Below are 21,451 nucleotides of genomic sequence, written 5' to 3'. Positions count from 1 at the left end.
TAATACATTTTTAAATGAACCATGTTGTCGATTGAATTCCAAAAATATTCTAGGAGGTGATTGCTTTGTTTCATTACTTATAAGTGTGTTCTTAAAAAGTAACTTATCCCTGCTTTTCTCTTTGACTCTATTCTGTGCATCAATCAAGATTTTATGGGGATATCCTCTACTTAAAAATCTTTCTGTCATTGTCAGGATTTCCACATCATATCTACTCTCATCAGAACATATTCTACGAGCCCGCAGAAATTGACTGTAAGGTATGCTCCATTTTAGTGTCGTAGGATGTCCACTATTGGCATGCGAATAGAATTGCACGCCGTGGGTTTGCGATAAATGGTGGTCTCTAGTCGATCATTTTTCACTTCCAGTAGAACATCAAAAAATTAAATGGTATCTCTACTGAAGGTGGTTTCTAAGTGAATATATATATAGATCTGTATTTATTTTGGTAGTTGTAGGGGTTCCTTGGAGGCCAAAATGGCCCCCAAGGAAACCCTACAACTACTAAAAAAACAATTGCCCCCACAGGGGGTTGCCCTGCCTACGGGCAACCCCCTGTCAATTTCGTTATTTAAAAAAAAAAAAAATCGGTCCTGGGGGTGGCGTGATCGAGCCCCCCCAGGGGGCCCCAACATTGAAATAAAAAAATATGGCCGGGGGGGTGGCCTGTTTTCCTAGGGGGGGCGACCCCCCCCCAAGTGAAATCCCTGGTGTCTAGTGGCGTTTCCTGGCCCTCGATCGCAGCTGTGCTGTGATTGAGCGGCAGGAAACGCGTTCAGGAAGGCCTTGTATGAAAGGGGAGAGTCTCCCCTTTTATACGAGGCCTTCCCGAATGTGGGGAAGGCCGTTTGGGGCCGTTTTCCCCATCGGAGCAGGAAGCGACCCTACTGGAAAACAACACTGTGACGTCACAAAGGGGCGGGTGGGTGTCGGGGGGAGACACGGAAGCTCTTCCGTGTCTCCCGGGGCTTAAAAAAAAAAAAAGAAAATCCTGGGGTGAGGCGCACCCGAAGGTGCTTTTCAACAAACCCCCTCCCTGGTGTCAGCCACTGGTCGTGACCCGCACCAGAGAGGTAGTGCGGGCGTCGGCCAGTGGCCGACACCCGCATTAAAGGGGTTAAGAACTCCGACATGTTTCTTGATTATGTCAGTCCCATCAGGTAAAATTTGTTAAATAAATACATTTTAGTATAAAGGCTTACTCAAATATGAGGTTGTGGCCTGATCTCACTACAGACAAAGAGAAACTAATGCCAACCAAGTAGAGTTTTGTGCACCCTCACACACTACAGCACAGACAAATCCTTACCCACAGAGTGCCCTCCCGATCATCAAGACTGCCAGGCTTTCCTCATGCCAGAAATAATGCATGCAAATGCCAGAGTGAGTTTATGGATTAGCGCCAGGTTGCCCGCTCTGGGAAGTAAAGTATAACTGAATCTTTCCTCCCATCTCCACTACTCACTAAACAAAATCAAAAGTAACTGAGTGGTGATATCTGCATTTTAGCCTGCTTAATCTTATTTGAGCTATCAATCTGGGAGCCTGTGATGTTTGTTATCTATTACTAAGACTATTCACTACTGTGTCATGTCTGGTGACCAAAGCCCTCATTTAGAGATTGATGGTTGGCCCACCATCCTTCAGGGGCCAAAGGTAATATTTTTAGCCACAGTGGCAGACTACTACCTGCCATATTTAGAGATCACCACCTGCCTGGCAGAGATCTCCATGCCTTCAGACGAAGACCCAGCATGGCTGAGGGGTTGCCACGATGAAAAAAAAAAAAAACCTGATACCACGGGAATTGTCTCCCATGGTGTCATAGTCTTTTTCTTTTTTAACATCTCTCTTTTCGTGATCACCAGACTTTCCCTGGCAGAATTAAGGTAATCACACACAGGCGATGATCAATGTGAGGTTTCCTGCAATAAAGACAGTGTGGGCACCATCGATGGAAACATAATGAACAAGCCAACTCTAAATAGAGTGGGCTGATCATCAGTTAGGCTGACAGGGTACGCCGGGACTCTTGTGGATGTGTACCCTGTCTGCCAAACTATAAAGGAGGACCCAAGTTTCTTGCTGCTGAATGTGTTTTTAAAAAGAGAGCCTCTACCTTGTACTGAATATTTATTAGGGATTTGGTACTAATTGTTATATATTTTTTTATACTGCTAAAAGTATGCAGAATTTTGTAAGCACTATTTCCTGACAGTATAGTTAAATCAACTCAGCTCATCTACAAAGTTTAAAGAAACTTTTATTAGTTGGGTGCCGTTTTTAGATTTAGGTTATTAGTCAACAAGAATTGGACAAACAAGAATGGCCTCCTAACTGGAAGCTAAGTGACAAATAATGATACGGTAGTTAGATATGTATTGTCTGTGCATATCAAAAGCACCTCAGATTGAGTAAAAAGACTAAAACCATGGCATCATATAGAACAGTGGTTTCCAACCTTTTGACTTCTGTGGACCCCCACTTTTTCATTACTGCAACCCAGGGACCCCCACTGAATCATTATTGGAATCCGGGGACCCCTCTACTGAGTCATTCCTAAAAGCTAGGGACCTAATCTTTTAATATTATTTAATTTTCTAAGCAATCGTGGGCCCCCTGAGGAGACTTTGCGGACCCCAAGGGGTCCCCGAACCACAGGTTGGGAACCAGTGATGTAGAACATGTTTCCATCTCCTTGACCCCACACCACCATGACATGGCATTTGTTGCGATTAGACTATCAAAATGTTACATTGCAACACACTAACACCCGCATTCACTGTCACAGCCAACTTTCATGATAATAAATAATGATAGGTGAGGCTACAATTGTCAGTTTAATCCAAAAAGCAGATATTAAAATAAAATGCAATAATAAATCCTAGTGGTTGTAACAGTGTTTGCAGACAGAGGGAGAAGAACTATGTCGTACTTTTTTTCACTTTGAAAACATTCTTCCCTAAACATTCCAGAATTAGGAGGCTCGATGCGCCTGATTATTAATATTTTAACCATTCCAGAATGGAGTTATAAATATGATTTACTTTTTACATTTGGGTGTGTTTGGGCACCATTTTCACCTTGTTGATTGCAGCTAAGCAAGTTTGCTGTGGTTTGAAAGAAATCCCCCTCTGACACTTACCTAATTACCATAGACCTTTTGCTATTTGTACCCACTGCGGGATGTAAGCAGAAATATAAATGAAACTGGTTTAAACTTGAAAGCCATTTTTATTTGACTAGTTTCTCAATAAGTGCAATGAGTTGTACGCTTGAAAGCTATGGTTTGCTGAAAACGATAATCATCATATGCCCCAAATAGGTCAAGAACATTAGTTTAGTTAAGAGTGGAAGTGTACAAAATTATGACTGTTAAAGTGCCCCATGGCACGAAGGTGACTTTCATCCATTCTCACTTATTTAACCAACAGAACTAGACATGTTGGGTCCTGCCTTTTTAGGACGAGCGTGCAAGCGCTCTAACGTGTTCTAATCTATCTGTGGGCTTTTAACAACGCCCACTGCATGCCCACCACTATCACTCGTTCATGGGCTTGCCTTTCAAAAATCCATTGTTATCATTGGTAAATGCTTTACATTTGTCCCTCCTTGGGGCAGTTTTGTTTCCTCCTTGGCCATCAACCCTTTTACATGCACAGTTGCACGTTTGCCGATATGGTTGACTGCAAGGTAACTTCTTTTTCCTTTTCTGTCTCTCTACACTTATGCTCATGGGGGCCGTGGTGGTTTGAATTGGCTCGCTTTTGTCAACTGTTTTACTTTTCATTTTAAATTTATGTGGCAAGAAAAGACCAGTTAGAAATGTACAACGCTAATAGCTCTAACTCGAGCAAACATGAGACCCAGTGCACTGCAAATGCTTGTTTAAGTATGTGCCTCCTACTGCCAGCATGCTAATGCTGAAAGCTGCATCTGGCTGAAAGACAACCTCATAATGTATGAGCTGTTACCTGTCTGTAAGCCTGACATTCTTGGCTGAGGGTTTATGGAACACAAAATAATGTTTGAAGCATGTGTAAGACCTGCTGTCGCACACCTGACTGAAATTCCAATACAGCAAATGCTTTTGCCACAGATTAGCCATCTATCAGATGTATTTGGGAGATTAACCTCCTTAGGTCCCCTTAAGCCACTACTCTGACTTTCATTCTATCATGTTAATTATTCTCACATTCTTTATCCGATAGCCTTGCCATTCAATCCACAAGCGCTTTATTTGAGCCAGTGGATGCTGGTAGGGGCCTCCAGCACTCATGTTTTGGGACTGGCACTTAATTTTTCTGATCAGATATTTTCCAACATCAAGAGAGTGAAAAACAAAGGGGAAAAAATGAGGAAGAAAAATACAGAAAACCGTCACAAAGGGAGAAAGCAGGAACCGGGAAGAGTGACTGATGAGCAGAGAGTGTCTGGTTGTGGATTAAAAAGGCCTTGGTATTCAGCACTTGACAATTAATAACACAGGTCACAGGCTTCAGAGCTGAGCTTTGGGCACTAGCACTCATTCTTTTACAAATTAAACACTGCAATCCACTACACTTTGATCTCCATTTCAAATGAGGGTCGCTGGGCAAATGTTTGAACATGATTGGTGTTGTGGGTAAATGCACCACATATTCATCATGATTTGCAGCCAATTGCAATTTCCTCGTGTGTTTTCCAACCACTGGTTTGCTGGGGGGAGATCTCCTTACTTGTCCTGACCTCATCGAGTATTCCCAATACCCCTGATATCGGGCCTGATAGCCAGTAATCAATGGGTCCCACTTGAGTTAAACTAGGTCTAGGCGTAGTCCAGGCAGGGTCTTGCGTAGATTGCCCCTTTGGATAGTAGTGCCCCCACACCTCCTACCACATGATTTGCTCCTTGTTCGGTGGGCAGGGGTGGAGGGGAATGAGCATGCACGCCTGGTGGACAGGGGGCACATTTGTGGTGACGGAGAGCATTTGCACCCCATGCCATCTTTGCCAAACTGAATAGGTCGGTTGCCTTATGATTAGATGCCCCCACCTCGTACATTCTTGTTTGGCGTCTGTAAAGGATGAAGGCAGGATCAAACTGACTATTGTGTCCCATAGTTGGAGTGTGAGAGTGGCTGTGGAGTTACAGTTGCATATACAAAGACTTACATTGGCTTGCATTGTGTACTTCTACTTGTACTTGAGGGCTTAAAGGGTTATATTTAGCATTTGAAGCTCAAGGGAGCCCTTGCGTATAAAGGCGTAAGAGTAAGTGTGAGGATAGGCTTGAAACTAAGCTTACTTGACAGCCTCAGGCATCAAGCTACATCAAGCTATGAGAGGTCAGCGGAGTGGTGAGATCAAGGGAGGGGTAAGCAAGGGCGAGTGAGTCTCGCCAGGCCTCTGCAAGCTGCACCTAGCCCTAGCTGGCCCGCTTCTGCAAGGACCTCGGGCACAATCTTGGCACTGGCTGACTACAGCCACCACGTTCATCTGCCAGTGACTCCTGTTGGACTCCAGGTAGAACTTCAAGATTGTAGAGAGGAGTACTCCAGAACCCAAACCTCCAACAGTTTGTGCACTTGTCACCTCTCCCCACCTCTTGCCACTACCCTTGCTCCTTCCTGCCACCTTGTTTCCTCGCTCCTTCATCCACACGTGCGCTACTGCACGCAAGAATCAATGCGGAAATGGCAGCCCCCGGGACTGTCCCTCCTGGCTCCCAGCTTTCCTGGCTAAGTTTAGAGAGTTGGAGCTGGAGTCAAAACCGGAATGAAACCGGAGTAAGGCTGGGGCATTTGACTACAAAGACTTGAGAGCGGGTGGTACACTGGCTCCCGTGCACCATGGAACTCCAAGCACTGCGATCCAAGCTACAGAGGCTGAGGCTCGAACTACTCCTCCTGTGCATCGTATGTGTCATGTGCGTCCTTCATAAGTCTTCGTCTCTCAGTATGGAAGACCTTAATTCTGCACAGAACCCCTCAAAATATAACCAAACTCGGAGATCTCTCTGGTCTGTTCCTGGCCTGTGACCAGAATCTGTTCCTCCCAATCTAAACTGGGGACTGTGACCTGAATCTGTTGCTCTCAAGCTGTGTTTTGGGATGTGAGGAGTCTATTTCTCTCCTGTTTTATGGCCATGACTGAAGTCTGCACCTTGACCGAATTCTGTCCCTCTCAAGCTGTGCTTTGAGCGTGTCAGAAGTCTGTCTCTCTTATGCTGTGCTCGGGCCCATGATGCCAGGTATCTGTCCCTCTCCATCCCCTTCACTGTCCATGTCACAGATGCCACTGGTGCCAAATGCTGCACTAAGGAGAAGCACCGCAACCTGTTTAGGTCTCAGTCTGTTGCCGAGGGGCACTGGAATGCATTCCAGCTCTACAATTCTGGCCCTGTTTTGGCCTTTCTCTTTTTGCATTTTGCTTGGGGCCTTCTTCTGCCTAGAGTAATATTAAACAGCCAGCAGCAACCCTGGGAGGATTTTTCAAAGAGCCCCCACACACCCAGCAACTTGCCTCCCGAAAATGATTACAATATGCTCCTCTAAGTCATATGCTGTCTATGGCTGGCAGACCGCTGACAATGCGGCTGTCCGACCACCACATTATGACCGCTGTGGTAGCGCTGCGGTCGGGCCACCAGCACCTCCAGAGTACAATTTAACATCTATCAGGCGGTCCTAATCCACCAGGGCCGAGCTGCAAGCAGCACTGCCTTGGAGATTAATACTCCCTTCTCTGCTAGCGGTTACATGGTGGTAGTACTGCCATGAAACGGCCCGGCGTCGGGGTGTAGCAGTTAATGTTTATTACACATTCACATTTGTTTGTAGCTTGACTTCCTGTGATTAAAAAAGAGATGCAAATAGAATCATAGCATTACTAGATACCAGAAATTGCTTTTTGTAGCACTCACTGCAAACTGGTCTGTAGGCACTATATGACAATATTACATCTGCTACATCGGTCCAACACTATATTGTATGGTAACTGTATATTTACAATTTGTATCGCCACTCATATGTACCTTGGCTGTTAGGAATAAGTGGAACTAAGAACAGTAATTAACATTGGTATGTGGATGTGGTGCATGTGATATGATCACCATGTGATATGTTTCATGCATTATAGCGACCCGCCAGTTGTGAGATAACTTCAGCTCACTGATTCTAATTATAGGCATGTTTGCCTGAGACACTAGCACTAACCTCCCTCTTGCAGACCAGCACTCCCTGCGGACTGGTGTCCAGATTCTAAGCATATGCCCAGGAGGCGTGCAGGCCGGGCACCATGCAGGTTAGACTCGACTGTCAGAGGGAACTTGTGCTCACTATAAGTGATCAGCAATGGGAGTATTGTTGAGCTGCAATAAAAATATTTTAATTGAACAATAGACATAGGCTGTTACACTTTAAATACATTAATAGGGTATATTATACACCGGCGTGACTATTCCACTATGGCCTGCACGATAATGTCAAATGCTAACATTATGAGGAGGAGGAGGCAGGATTTGCACATCTTGCTTCGTACTGCCCTGGAGTGCAGAGCTTCTGGCAAGCTGTGTTTAAAGGACTTGAAGCCATTACTGGAGACTCGCTGGTATTAGAACCATTGATAGCATTTTTAGGCTCTGATAGAGGGGTGCAAGCAGCTGTGCGGCACCTAGTGGCAATAGGCCTACTACTAGCTAAATATCGGGTAGCCCATCGTTAGCCTTATGGTCCACCTCCCACTTTGAGTGAATGGCACAGGGACATTGCATACTGTAACACACAGTCATACACATACCGGAAGCTATTGCCTCTGCGTTGTCGCCCGAAAGATATCTGGGGCTTGTACCAAGCATATTTGGCTGCTGCAACTGCAATAGAGGATGAAGCGGCACAGTATCAATGAATGCACCTTGGAACAATATGACCTAGTAGGGGACTGTGTGTATATGGACTCCAGCAAGCAAAGATCCACCTACTGTGTATGCTGAAGACTTTACAATTATTATTATGAAACATGGTAATGTTGCAGATCAAATCTATGCCATTCACTTATCGCATTGTATACCTAAAGTTATAGACGGAACCCACTATGTCTCCTCCAAATGCTGAAAAGACTGCCAGAAGGACTGATCCACAGCATGTTAGCCATCATTGTGTAATACTCTTATGCATGGTGTTGCTGTATACGTAGCTAAGTCAACAGCTAAGAAATATGTTTGTTTGTTTGGTATAAAATGGAATTAAATAAAAATTCAAAAAACAAAAGTCATAGGCAGGGTTTCCACCTTATTTGCATTCCCACTGTTAACATTCCAAAATGTGATTATTACATTGTATTGTTCTTGGTGGAGGATGTTAACAGTTGATAATCTCCTGCACTGCAATTATCGGTTGCAACAAAGACCTGAGTCCCCCAGCTAGCACATAGAGAACGCCTGAGTGTTAAGCAGCGCTTTATAAATGTTGATTGATTAATTGGGAACGTGGGAATTAGGTCATTTTACAGAAAACACGCAGATATCGTTGACCTGTTGACAAGACAATATGGCATGACTCGTTTGGGCATAACCAGCAGACCCTTTCATCCATAAATGCTTTTCTTTGGGCTACTCTTCATTACTGCTTCTAAAAGCTAAAATTATCTTCCTTGGCCCTGCACACGTATTATAAAGCTCCTTTGCGCCTTGTGTGAAACATGGGCTCTTTCAGTCATCGGATACAGGGTTGGGCAATTTTCATTCTCACAAATTTGTGTCTAAGAACTTTGTCAACACTCAGTGACACCTGCCTGAACTGTTGAAGGGTGAGGTCTAATCCAAGGCAACCAGAGATATGACGTTTTTGGGTGGTTTTGGGGTTTGATTGCCTCCATATCCAGAAACCTGTTATCGGAGAAAGAAAACCTTACCGAATCTATGTGTACCATTATTGCTGCTTGTATGATGTTATATGGTGCAAGCATTGGGCCACCGAGCAGCACTGGTAGTCGGGTGTGCCTGAAATGCAGAAAACATTGACATTTGCAAATGCCAACTGAAGGCCTGCATTACAAAATGGTGCTGGGCAGCTACGGTTGTAATAGCGCCCTCACACTGTTTGCTCTAGTATGTATTGTGCGCGTTGAGAACTAGCACTCTGTACTTCTGTAGCTAAGAAAACTTTAGTGGGTAGTTTGTTAGACGTGACCTGGTGTGGAACACATTGATTTATTTTTATACCTAACTACAACTCCTATTAGGGATTAAAACACTCTCCAATTTTTGAGGAAGAACTAATTTTACTGGTGGAATTTTGCCCACCATACCATGCCTGTGGAGCAGAAAATTCTGCTGGTATGTTTTAGCCCAATTTAGCACTGTTATACACAAGTCAGAGGATTTTCTGTTGCTACTAAGAAAAGCAGTTAAAGCCACGTAAGCCTGTCCTCATCAGAAAAGACCTCATCCCAATGCCGTCAGGGTCTGTACATGAATAAAACAGAAATTACATTCCAGCAGTTACCTCCACGGTCTGGACACAAGGGGATTACAACTTTCTAGGTTTTAAGGCACCAGGAATTCCCAAATGCGGTAAAACTTGGTCCCAGTGACTCCTGTCCACATGCAGGTGGAATTCATGCATGGTAATCGCTCCAGTAATTAAGACAATCTGCATAGTTTTTTAATGCTGCATGTTATTACCCATGAACAGGTAATTTGAAATTGGAAGCGCACAAGAATTGTGTGATTCTGCCCACTACTGGTAATTCTGTGTGCGGATTTAACAACCAAATGTTACCAATTCACTTGTGATCTGGACCAAAAGTAGAGTGTCCCAAATTTATACTATAACTTCTCGTCTTTAGGGCCTCGTCCAGATTTCGGTGTGGTGACTCTGGGAGGTGGAGTTACTCTGGGATTGAAAGGTGGATCCTGAAGCTCCACTTCTGAAATGAGCAATGACCAGCTTGATAAAACCAAGCCCAGTTACAATTGTTATTCCTCTTTTGGACCTGGAGTTTCACCTGGAGACTAGCTGCTGTCACAAAACAATGGGCTTGCAGAGTATCTGTGAAATTTAAAATTCCGACAGTGCTAGCAACTACTCTTACCAGTCCGGCTGCAATTAAAGGGTAACTCATAACGAGGCGCTTAGTTCATGCAACTGAGTACCTTATACAAGTGGCCACTGTACGTTCTTCAGTTGTGATGAAATTACACCTCCAACCCTGTTTATTATATACTCAGTATGGGGCGGCTGGTTACTTTACAGGATGCAACATGATATCCTAAACTTTTCAGTCTGTAAAAAAGGTCTTAGCTTTTACTGTATACCTCCTCCAGCCAGAAGCAGTATCCTGATTTACTACAAAGTGAAAATACACTTTCAAGGATAAGCCAGCCCGTTTGCAGCACATCTTATCGCTAATTCACCTATCGTGTAGTTTAAAAAGTAGCCTTTGTGCGGTATTATTTCCATATATGCTACAAATAGTTATATATGGTGCCTTTGACGATGGGCAAGGGTGCTGCCAAAGCCAAACCTAATGATCCTTTCTAAAGAATCATGCTTCTCGGCAGAGTAGCTGAAGAAGATTTAGTCAAAGATCCAATTAAAACTCAAAACTTCTCAGGAATTCTGTTGGCAACTAATTCTCCATTTTTCTGGGGGACATTCAGGGTGGAAGTCAGAATATCAAAGTATTCACAACTTCCTAAATGGCTGATTCCTGCGGTATCTATCACTTATGAAACGGAAATACTTAATCGGTATTCCCGAGCCATTTATGTGGCCCCAAGGAAAAACGTGGCCACAACCCCAGTTTTGAAACATCTTAATTGGCTGACAGTCAAGCCCATGATTAAGTATAAACATGCTACTATACATGCAAAGCCCACCACTTAGGAAACCATCCTTCTCTAAACAAACTCATGACTATCTCTTGAAGACAACAAGGCCTCGGTCACACAAAATCACAGTTGGAAAATCCAAAATATAAAACAGCTCTTGTATTGAATCATTTATTTATTAGTGACAGAACCTAGCTGTGGTGCTCCTTTCCCCCAACATTAAGAACTCAAAAGAACCTCTGTCCCTTAGGAAAATGCTGAAAACAAATTGTTTCCAACTCCTTAAAAGCTAACTTGAAAGAATCAAAAACTCCCCTGGATTTTTACTGTCCTCTTCCTCATATATCATAATTCTTGTATTGGTCACCTGTACTTCTCTATCTCTTAATATTTGCCCCTTTTTGTAAATCTCGCAATTAATAAAAATTGTTTCAACTATAATTTCTACAGTACATCTTCGTTCTTCGTACTTTCTCTGAAAGCTGCTGTTACAAGTATGGTGCACTAACAACTTTAGGCATATAAAGATATAGAAAATTGTTAAACAAATAAATAGATAGCAGAGCTATTCACCTAGAGATTCATATGGGAAACGAAATACTAGAGGTGAGGGAGCGAAATACTAGAGACCTAACAGCCAAAGCACAAGCTGAACGAATGAAATGTATGGTTTTAAAAAATGTTAAAACGCGAAATGAATGTAAAAATGTCATAAAGGCTCTTAAAAACTATTAAAAAAACCTTTAACACTTGTATGTATTTCAGTTTAGTTCATTAGACTGTAAAACTGCAATTAATACAATTTATTTAAAATCAATAGTTTGTAAACATGAACCCAGGTCACATTCAAGAATCCTTCCCCATGCCTGAGCCAAGTGATAAGTCGGTTATGTTCATTGCATATATGGCTAATACTGTTATTAGATAAAGAGAAATATTATAGTTTGTAAAATCATCTATTGGTAAGGTATTTGTGGAGCACACATCCTTGATTAATTTACTTCATGATGCTCACAGGCAAACCAATAGGTTCCACTGAAGTAACATTTGTTTCTCACAATCATACAATTTGGACGAGTGTAGAAGCTGAGGTTTGAGCAACACTTTACTTATTACACATTCTGAAAATCAGTTACTGGGTGGATTCTTTCTTTTTCCCACTAGTATTAATACCAAAGAACAATGCTTTGTGGTTAAGTCTTTTTAGAGCTAAATCAGCACATTGTGTTCAATAAAGTCGACCTGCAGAATACAAGTAGTGTCTGCTAAATCAACCAATCACTATAAGTGAAGTCTGTTTGTAGCAAATGTTTATATTATGTAATAGGGGCAAAATCACAGAAGATCTGTTCAGACACCATAGGACATGTCAGTACACCACAGGGTAAAATACATAAGCAAAATGAAGTGTTGGGGAAAAATAGGGTGCTCTAGATTTATGTTAACATCAATGGATCTGCTCGAGCTAGCCAACACGTTCAGAGTGGGCCAGCAACAACATAGATTAGAGAACAAAGCAAAACAGAAAACACATCAAAATTTGCAAAGCAAATAGTTTGCTCTCAGTCTACGAGGCCAGCTCGGCTATCGACATACTTTCACTTACATCTTTTGCATTCAGACGTACATTTTAAAAGAAAAAAGGTCTAGTTAAAAAGCAACATTGCAGATTTTATTGATTATTGATGCTCATGTGTAGAATAATTGGAAGCTGTGCTTCCCTAATCATGTCTGTTTATAAAAACTGTATTTAGGAGGAAGGGAGATGGTGTCTGAGATACTGGGCTCTGCTGTGTAATGGCACACCAGACTCCTTTTGCAAGGGTCAGCCCACAGCTAGACATACATACTACACCCCAGTAGTGTGTAGGCTAACTCATTAGCATATACACGTAGAATGCCAACTCAGGCATGGTACAGCAGAGCTACTATTCAACTTATACAGACATTACAGGAGTTACCTTTTGCAGAGCTTTATCTTATACCTCCAACCATTACAGGCTCAGCAGACCTCACATCAGAGGTGCACCTTAGGTTATACAGATATTACAGACATTCACTTTTTAAATAGCAGAGCTATGTCACATTTTTGCAAACAATACAGACTCAGATCTTATACAGAGTTCCCCAAGGAACACACAGCTTACAGACTTTGGCTTTAGAAAGCAAAGCTCTCTCTCAGGTCACATCACTTTTACATGTTGTTTTACACAGCACAAGTGAGATGGGTCTGTTTTTCTCAGTGGCCCCAGCAGGCCACCATCCCTGTGATTTTGGCCATTCAAAATCTGTCGCAAATTGTGACCTGCCTCATAGAATATTGATGAGGCAGGTCCATTTTCAACTCACTGGGAATCACAATATATGTCTGAGACACGTTGGTACATCGCAGTTTGCGATTTCCTAATTGTGAGTCACAAAAAGTCACAATTAGGAAATTGTCAAATCTGGCAGTCGTACATGTGGCCCAATATGTCCAGTACGGGATAGTGAACTTATAAAAAGCCAGGACATGAAAGGCCTGATGAAACAGGTGGAGCTGGTGAACTTGGTAGGTGATGGGACATAAAAGGCTGCTACTAACTGAATTACGCTAGTTCCTCCATGACGTTTTCATGCGTTTTTACCCCCCAGAAGGGAAATGTCTGCAGGAAATAAGAGCAAAATGGTGCATTTTAGAGCACAGTATTCACATAGTGCTATGGCACTCAGGCCTTCCCCTCTCCACAGCCTTGCCCAAAAGCTAGGCGGAGACATGTCACTCCTCCCATTCTAATCTTATCCAAGCTCTGCAGAACAAACTCTTCCCACCTGTAGGCCTCTCCTATACCTCATTCGATGCCTGACAACACCTGGAACCTGGTGTCTGCATTAGTCCACAGGCTGAAACCAGGGACCAGCTCCTGTATGATGATCGAATAGGGAAACTGTCAGCTGCTTCACTGAAAGTTTTCAGCTGCCCAGTGATTTTCCAACCTAACATGGCAGAAAAGGAAGACCAGGGAAGCTTTCAGATACCAATAATTATAGAAGGAAGCCTACTAGGACAAATATTGTTCATAATAGGTATAGTAGTCTTTCTGCTATGACTGTCACAAATGGGAAACCAGGCTAGTCTTTCAATAGTTATAGATCTAGAAGAATGGCAGTGTGTACTAGTGCTGGCATAGAGGGAGGTATCCAGCTGGGTTTCAGTCCTGACTACTGTTCTTCTGCTGAGACCATATTCAGATGAGCCCTCCACATTGTGTCCTTGTGCAATGTGCCAATACAGGACACACAGTGACAGACACCGGAGCCGGACCAAAGTGCCTTGTCTATTGTGGTAAGCACAGTAGGCAGAGCGGGGGGGGGCATTAAATGAATTATTTTTTGCTCAACAAGTTAAACTTTCTCTAAATGCCTCACTTCTAGCACAATCAGTAGTTTCTTTGTCAGTTTGTCCAGGCTGGTAATGTGTCGGATTAGTATACCACAAAAGGAGAGTTAGAGGTTTTCAGTTATCACACATACTCCTAACATCAAACACAAACACATAACTGATGCAATAACATACCGGATCACCAATCCTACTTGTAAACGCAAGAGTCAAAGGGAATACGTCATATTAAGAATGGTAGATAAAGCCTCACCCACATCATCATGGCATGCTTCAAAATAGGCTGACTCATCCCACCAAAGATAATACTACCAGCATGGCTTTGGCTCAATTAGAGGAAGTTCACAATACATTTTGCTGGATAAGAGAGGTATCAAGATTATTGCTATAAGTGTCTCTATGTTCACCCAAATAAATTCCTTTCATTCAAGGATAAATGGGCAGGGTTAAACATCAAAAAGAGGATGAGCCATGAGAATTATCAGCCTAATTTAGCATTCGGCAGACGGGTTATGCCATCACAAACATGACAGATATACTGCCCACTGTATTACAAGTGCTTTATATCCAATGGAACTTGTAATCTGGCAGATGGGATATCTGTCACATTTATGACAGAGTAACAGTCCACCAAACTCTAATTCAGGTCCTATGTCTCTGTCATGCTATTAAAGAGCCAAATGTTTTGGGGCCCAGATAGAGCCCTCACAATGCCTCATACCTTTGACAGAGCTGATGGGATCTCTATTCCAAGTATTATGTGTATCTCTGCACATAGGTAAGAATAAGTCTTACCTTGCGGCATTGTTTGTATGTCTTAATAACAGGAGCATGTGCAGGCTCCTTGGGGGACTCACGTCTTGATGAATGTGTGACTACAGAAGGTGTCTCCTTCCGCCAAGACCAGATGATCTGACAAACCCGAAGTATGGGTATTATGGGTCCCAAAATTTGAACAGCAATTATAAATTTGAAGCAGTGTTGTAGTATACACCACCTGGCAGATTCATAGGGTCATTATTGGGCATAGCTTTCTTCTGGTCACCAGTTGTTTTAGTAAAAGCTTGGGGACTATGCACAGAACATGGACTTAGTTGCCTAGTGATCAGTTTAATCAGTTGGATGCAAGCCCTTATAACGCATAAGACACTTCAAATACAATTGGAATCTGAAATAAAAAGAAGTTCTTGTCTGAAATGATTCAATGAGGTACGTCTTGGCTAATCTCTGCAAAAGATTGTTCAGAAATTTCCAAAGTACCTTTGACAGGAACTAAATTGGAGGAAAAACAAGCTGACTTTGTATAGCCCTGACTCTGAAAGTCACCCACCATCTGCAGAGCCCTTTGTTGAAGGACAGTTTAAAAACTTCACTAAATATTAAAAAACATGGAACAAGTGCTGGGTAAACTCTTTAGTAGAAAACGAAGACGTATTCTCAAGGAATGAGACACAAGAGTTTGTTTATAACGGTTAGTTGGAGAAATTATCCAACATGCACAATCAAATTCATAGCTTAACACCCCCCAGAGAAAAGCACAAAATTGGATCTTTTCATGCAGGCCACTGCATAGATAGAAATTCCTTCTATCTGTGCAGGTAGCGAGGTTACAGAAATCTTTTAGAATCTTTCAATAAAACTTTCTTTATGCTGTTCTCAACCCCTAAAGAACAGTTTTTTTCGCAGCCCGATCCTAGATTTCTTTCTTTCCACAACGTCTCTCTTAGATAATGAGAGCAGTTTAAAAACTTGCAACTTTTGTTAGACGATATGTCTTGTAACTGCATATTTTGTATGTTTGATTTTAATTTTCTTTTCAACAACAAAACAATTTATCAAAGGATGAAAGGCAAAACAAAATAGGAAGGGTCACATAGGAGATAAGCGCTCACAGGAAATCTCCACAAGATTAAATGACAAACATTGCAGGCACGGTGCTCATGGCAAGAGGATCTTCCTATCTCCTCTGGTGTTTCCTGGGAAACTAATAATAATAAGAACAAAATGTCACGGCACTCGTGTATCAATTCTCAGTATTTAAGTAAATGTTTCATGGTCCATATTAAATATTTGATGCCAAAGTAACATGATGAATTTCTCTGACGGACAGGAATTCGTGAGTGAATAGAACTCAATTTATTCTTTCAGAAGAGCAGATCATTTCGGAAAATGAAAACGTTCATCGATTCAATATTCATGAATCAACAACAGCCAAACGCCAACACGTGTTTCGTCCAATAAGATAATAATCTTAAAGACTTCATCAGGGCATCAATTTATCAAAGGATGTTTAAGACTTTTTTGCAAATAAAACATTGCATCTTTTCAGTTTCCATTTCCTTTCAATAGGTGTTTGCTCAGAATTGGTCATCAAGACAAACTGTTTCCTATCGATCTGTGCAGCTCACAAAATATGTTTGTGCTTAATTTAAAACATGTTGAGAGGGTTCAACATTGATTCCTGGGGACCTTTTGAAGTGACTCCCTATATCACCTTTTCTGACATCAGAGCACTGTATACTGCCAAAGGATGGTTTGATCCTGTGGGGTCTAGCTGGAGGTCTCCACCTACATCCCTTTCTGCCAGGTCACTTCCTGCACGTTGCACAGTGGAATGGAATCAAAGGGTGAATGTGTTTTTTACCCGGGTGGTAGGGTCAGATCCACCGAAAATATCATGGCTGTGTGGTTTGACCCTGTGCTGCCTGTTCCTGGGTCACCACTAAAATCTCTTCCTGCCGAGACACCTTCATCCATTTCCAGGGCCGAGCTTCAGGGGATTCATGAGTGACAACACTTCCTAGAGGGACTCTGCTCAGAATTTGAGGGGGGGTGGGGTAATCCAGAAAAGGGGTGTGCACACATGTCACATTACACAGTCCCCTTCCATGTGTTCATTTGATGAAAGGTTCACAGTATACTACTCAGTTGTTTACTGCTTCCCTCTAGTGGCGTACCTTATTCATGTTTAAATACTAAAACACAGGTTTTGCATCAGTCTTCTTGTGAAATGCAGTGCCACACTAAAAATATTGCCAGTTACGCTCTGTTTTACCCATATTCAATATTTGACCTCACAATATTTTATTTTTATTTTATCTGCAATTTTGAAGCTTTATTAACTATATTTTGAAATATTTATTGATCATTATTAATTGTTTGGGAAGATTGTGCAAGAGCCTCATGTAAAGGACAAAATGTGAAAGAAAACATTATGGTACATTTTAAAAAACAGTAAGGAAAATCTTCGTACTATCCTCTTTTTAGTCTCTACAAGAAGGTGGAAACTCATGTCCTCACAGGATAAGTACGTTCAGGTGGCTTGTGTTCCTGATTTTTCTCAAATGATGGCAGATAACGAACAATCCATGTTGTGCTGTTTACAATGCCGTCAGCTTCTGCTTCCACAGTAGACAGCGAATGATTGTCAGGATACCAGAGAACACTGTGGGAAAGTGACCCAGGGTTAGTACAGTAGAGGCCTCAGCAAACTGCAAGAGATAGATTCAACAGCTGTAGATCACACAAATGAAACATCTCCTTTGATAGTGCCCCCCCCAGGAGAAGGGTGGCACTGACAAATGATTGAATTTGAAGAGGAAGCGCTAAATCCAGAAGATAATCCACCTCTGGATATACATTTAAGTCTTTTTATTGAATATAATGTGTCATTGTTCAATTTGAACCAACATCTTACTAATACTCTTTCGTTTAAATGCCAGACCTTCCTAAGAGGACGATCTACATGCCAATGCAAGATAGAACACCAAACTGAATCGATATAAATCCTACTGCTCTCTCAAAGAAAAGGAGGGATAAGGGGGAAGGGATAAAGACAATCTTAAGTCGCAATTTCTACAGTGCATACCAGTTCAACACTTTCCCCAGGATGCTGGTTGATTCCTCTGCCCACCATTTTCAGCCAGGTCTCCTTCGCTCCTCTCATCTGTGGCTCGTGTTTGGCATCGAGCATTTAGCTCTCCAGAAAATCTCTTGCCACCTTGGGATTTGTGACTGCAAAGTTTTACCATCACTCTGCACCGAAAGTGTCACAGAGTACCGCAATGAGGCACTGCATCTCAACACCAAGAACTCTGAGTTGTAGTTTCGACCACGTATGTGGCATGGCCCTACTTATATCATTATCATTTTGCTTTTCTTGTAGAAAATCTACAAGTGTGATCTCCTCTCTCAGTCCTCAAGTTTCCAGCTAAACCAATTCTGTCCCTGTATCTGTGGCAAACTGTATCCCCCTGTAGACTTCCACAGGTGTTGCACATTCTTCTCCTCCGATGTATGTTTTCAGAAGTTGCTTAATTACATCTCTGATGTTTTCCCCATCATCAGTGTTGGGAGATTCCAGTATTCTCAGGCATGAGGCCCACAGTACACTGAACAGAATTTTCACTTCTTTTTACCACCAGATCATGGCAGATATGGTGCATTTCCTGAAGCTCTCTCGACTCTCCATATATTCCTCCTGTCAGGTGGCACTTTCTGGTAGCCCACTGTCCCCTTGAGTTTGTCCATGCTATCTTCAGTTGCCATGATCTTGCGATCAATGTTTCTCCTGTTGCCATCAGGTGCCTTAGCAGATCATGCAACAGTCATTCCCCTGGGTCAAGGCAGACACAAAGATGTCTTCAGGTTTAATTTCAGTTCTGTCTTCCAGGTTTGTCAGGTTTGTGGTGCCTGGCATAAAGGAGGATTTGGTTTTTGCTTCTCTAGGGGGCAGGAGTCCCCTACCAACTGTGATAGATAAAGGAAGTCTCACTTATTCAGCAGAATTAGCTTTCTGGAAATTCGACCTTTGATGGCTGCTCTTATCCACCAGAGGCTACTCCGCCAGTGCCGAACAGCCTTATTGCGTTGATGACCAGCTATCAGTGATGCCCCAACCCCTGCACTGGCCAACTCTGCTTGGAGCACGTTACCCAATAGGAATATTTCATAACGTCCACTACCTTTTGGGGCACCTCCGTTTTGCATGCAGAGAGGTAAGGGGTGGCAGAACGTTTTGTAGATGTTTAGGTTTTGCCATGGCAGGGCAGTATTACCACACCAACAGGGTGCATATTACAATTGCTTTGATGGCTGACTTGAATGTTAGGCAGCATTTTCTGGACAACTTCAAAGGTGTAAGTATGTTTTTTGCAGAAGGAGAGATAGACTGGCATGCACAGACGTTTTCAGATACCACGGAATCTCTTGGATTTGGCCTTTTGTTGGATGGATAATAGTGTGTGTAAGAGTAGCCAAGTCATTGGTAGAGTCAGGGCAGAACAATTGCTTTTTAAAAAGAAATTTCACTGGTGATTGTGCTGGTGTTATAGAGGGCGGAACTGTCAAACAGAAGAGTATTTTTAACGTTAAGAGCATGACAGTTATGGAGTTTGCTAACAAACAGAAGGCAAAGGACCTTGTGGTTTTTCACCTTTTCAGGACCATTATGCTGGGTTTGCTCGCATTTTAATATTATTTTTTTAACCAAAACAGTTCCCTGGGATGAACAATTATATTAATGAGTATCTTGATCGCAGTGGCAAAGGTTCTGACACCTAGCCCAAGGAGCAGAAGAGATAAGATTGGGTTGCTGAAAGGGACATGAGCACACTGAATTTAGTTGAACAACATGTTTCATAACTCTAGACAGTCCGATTGGCAGGCTTGGGTTGAGATTTAGGAGAGGGGAAAGTCTGAGAGGGTGATATGAAGCGTTTTGAGCTGCGCAATGAGAACTTGCATTTTGTAGTTGCTTTGATTGGCAAGGGTTTGTCAGCTGTTAGTATTGCTGAGAACTCAGGTGGTTTGCCTTTTTATTTGAAGTTATTTTGAGGGCATGACCCATCAGCTGGGGGGTTGGTCAAGAGGGTATTGACAGGTTGGGCTGAGGTTAATAGGTGAAGAGCCACTTTGGGGAAACCAATATAATTTTGCTCTATGACGAAAATATTGGGAGGTTTGGTTTTCCGTTGTTATAATAGTTTTGAGGATGAAGTTGTCAGGCTTTTCATGGTATGGAGGTTTTTGTAGCTTTCTGTATGTGTCTGAGCTATTAAGCTCAAGGGATAGACCAGGTTCGAGGTTGAGGTAGGAAGATTCTGACTGGAAAATATGGCTTTGCCATTCTAAAACAGACCTGAATGGGTTGGGTATATGGGTGGTAATACAGCCAGTCATATTAACCAAGGTTTGTCCACTGCTGAATTGGAAGAAGTACCTACATTTATAGTCTTGCAGTGATGATGATTTTTTTTTTGTCGTGCTGATGGCACAAGAGGTACGGTGGACCATCTTTTGAGAGTGTTGAGAAATTCATGCACTTACCTGGGTCTGAATGTTAGAAAGTTTAGTACACAATTTCTCCCAATTGGAGCAGCATCTGAGGCTGCAGTGTTGGGTCTCCAGAATGAGAATCTTAAGAGATTTAGACGGTGGTGGTCCAGATGTTGTGAGTGCTTTATTAGAGAAGGGTTTGGGTTCTAATTAATGTTTTTCTGTATAGTGATGTTGTTTATATTTTATTGTAGGTTGCAAACAAGGCCCAACATTGGCATACATTGTGACATGGTGTTAGAAATGGGGTCTTTGGTTGGCAGACAGGTTACCCCCTGACCAAGCAAGGACCTTCACTCCAGTCAAGGTAAGTCACACACAATCTGAATTATCCTGTGCCCACCCTCTGGTAGCTTGGCACTGAGCAGTCAGGCTTAACTTAGAAGGCAATGTGTAAAGTATTTGTGCAAAAAATCATGCAATAACACAGTAGAACACCACAAAAATACACCACACAGTGTTTAGAAAAATATATAATATTTATCTGATAAGATGCAGGTCAAAACGATCAAGATGCAATAAGTATATGTTGAAACATCACTGTAAAATGATATGAAGTGTCATTAGTCTCTTACAAACAACAAATGTCTCTTGCAAGCACAAAGTACCTGGTTTGCGTTCAAATTCTCCGCAAGGGACCACAGAGGAGGAGAGGTGTGGAAAATAGGGAGGCGTGCGTTGATTTCTCAGGCCGCACATGGCAATGCGTCGTTTGTTTTTCACACAGGGAAGGCTTTGCGTCGATTTCTGGTGCTCGGACTTGGATCCTCTTCAGGTTGCGGGGTTTTCAGACACCCCGTGGACGATGCGTTGAAATCCGGCGCTGGAGGACGAAGTCACAGGGGCTGCGTTGATCCGGTGGGCATTGCGTGGAAAATTCTACCGCACGGCAGGCGCTGTGTCGATTCCTCTCAGGAAGT

General features: G+C 42.5%; 1 protein-coding gene across 1 annotated transcript in view; it reads right to left on the bottom strand.

Moving 5' to 3' along the window:
* Positions 1–16,200: 16,200 nt before the first annotated feature.
* The window catches only part of LOC138259642 (acylamino-acid-releasing enzyme-like), a 256,897-nt gene continuing 251,646 nt past the window's right edge, over positions 16,201–21,451 (bottom strand). Inside the window, exon 8 of the mRNA XM_069207499.1 lies at positions 16,201–17,640. Coding sequence (XP_069063600.1) covers positions 17,484–17,640 — 157 coding nt within the window. The 3' untranslated portion in view covers positions 16,201–17,483. The remainder of the gene's footprint in view (positions 17,641–21,451) is intronic.

This window comes from Pleurodeles waltl, chromosome 9, assembly GCF_031143425.1.
Source record: "Pleurodeles waltl isolate 20211129_DDA chromosome 9, aPleWal1.hap1.20221129, whole genome shotgun sequence".
NCBI lineage: Eukaryota > Metazoa > Chordata > Amphibia > Caudata > Salamandridae > Pleurodeles > Pleurodeles waltl.
The sequence above is the reverse complement of the archived record's forward strand: the minus strand, read 5'-3'. Positions and strand labels throughout refer to the sequence as shown.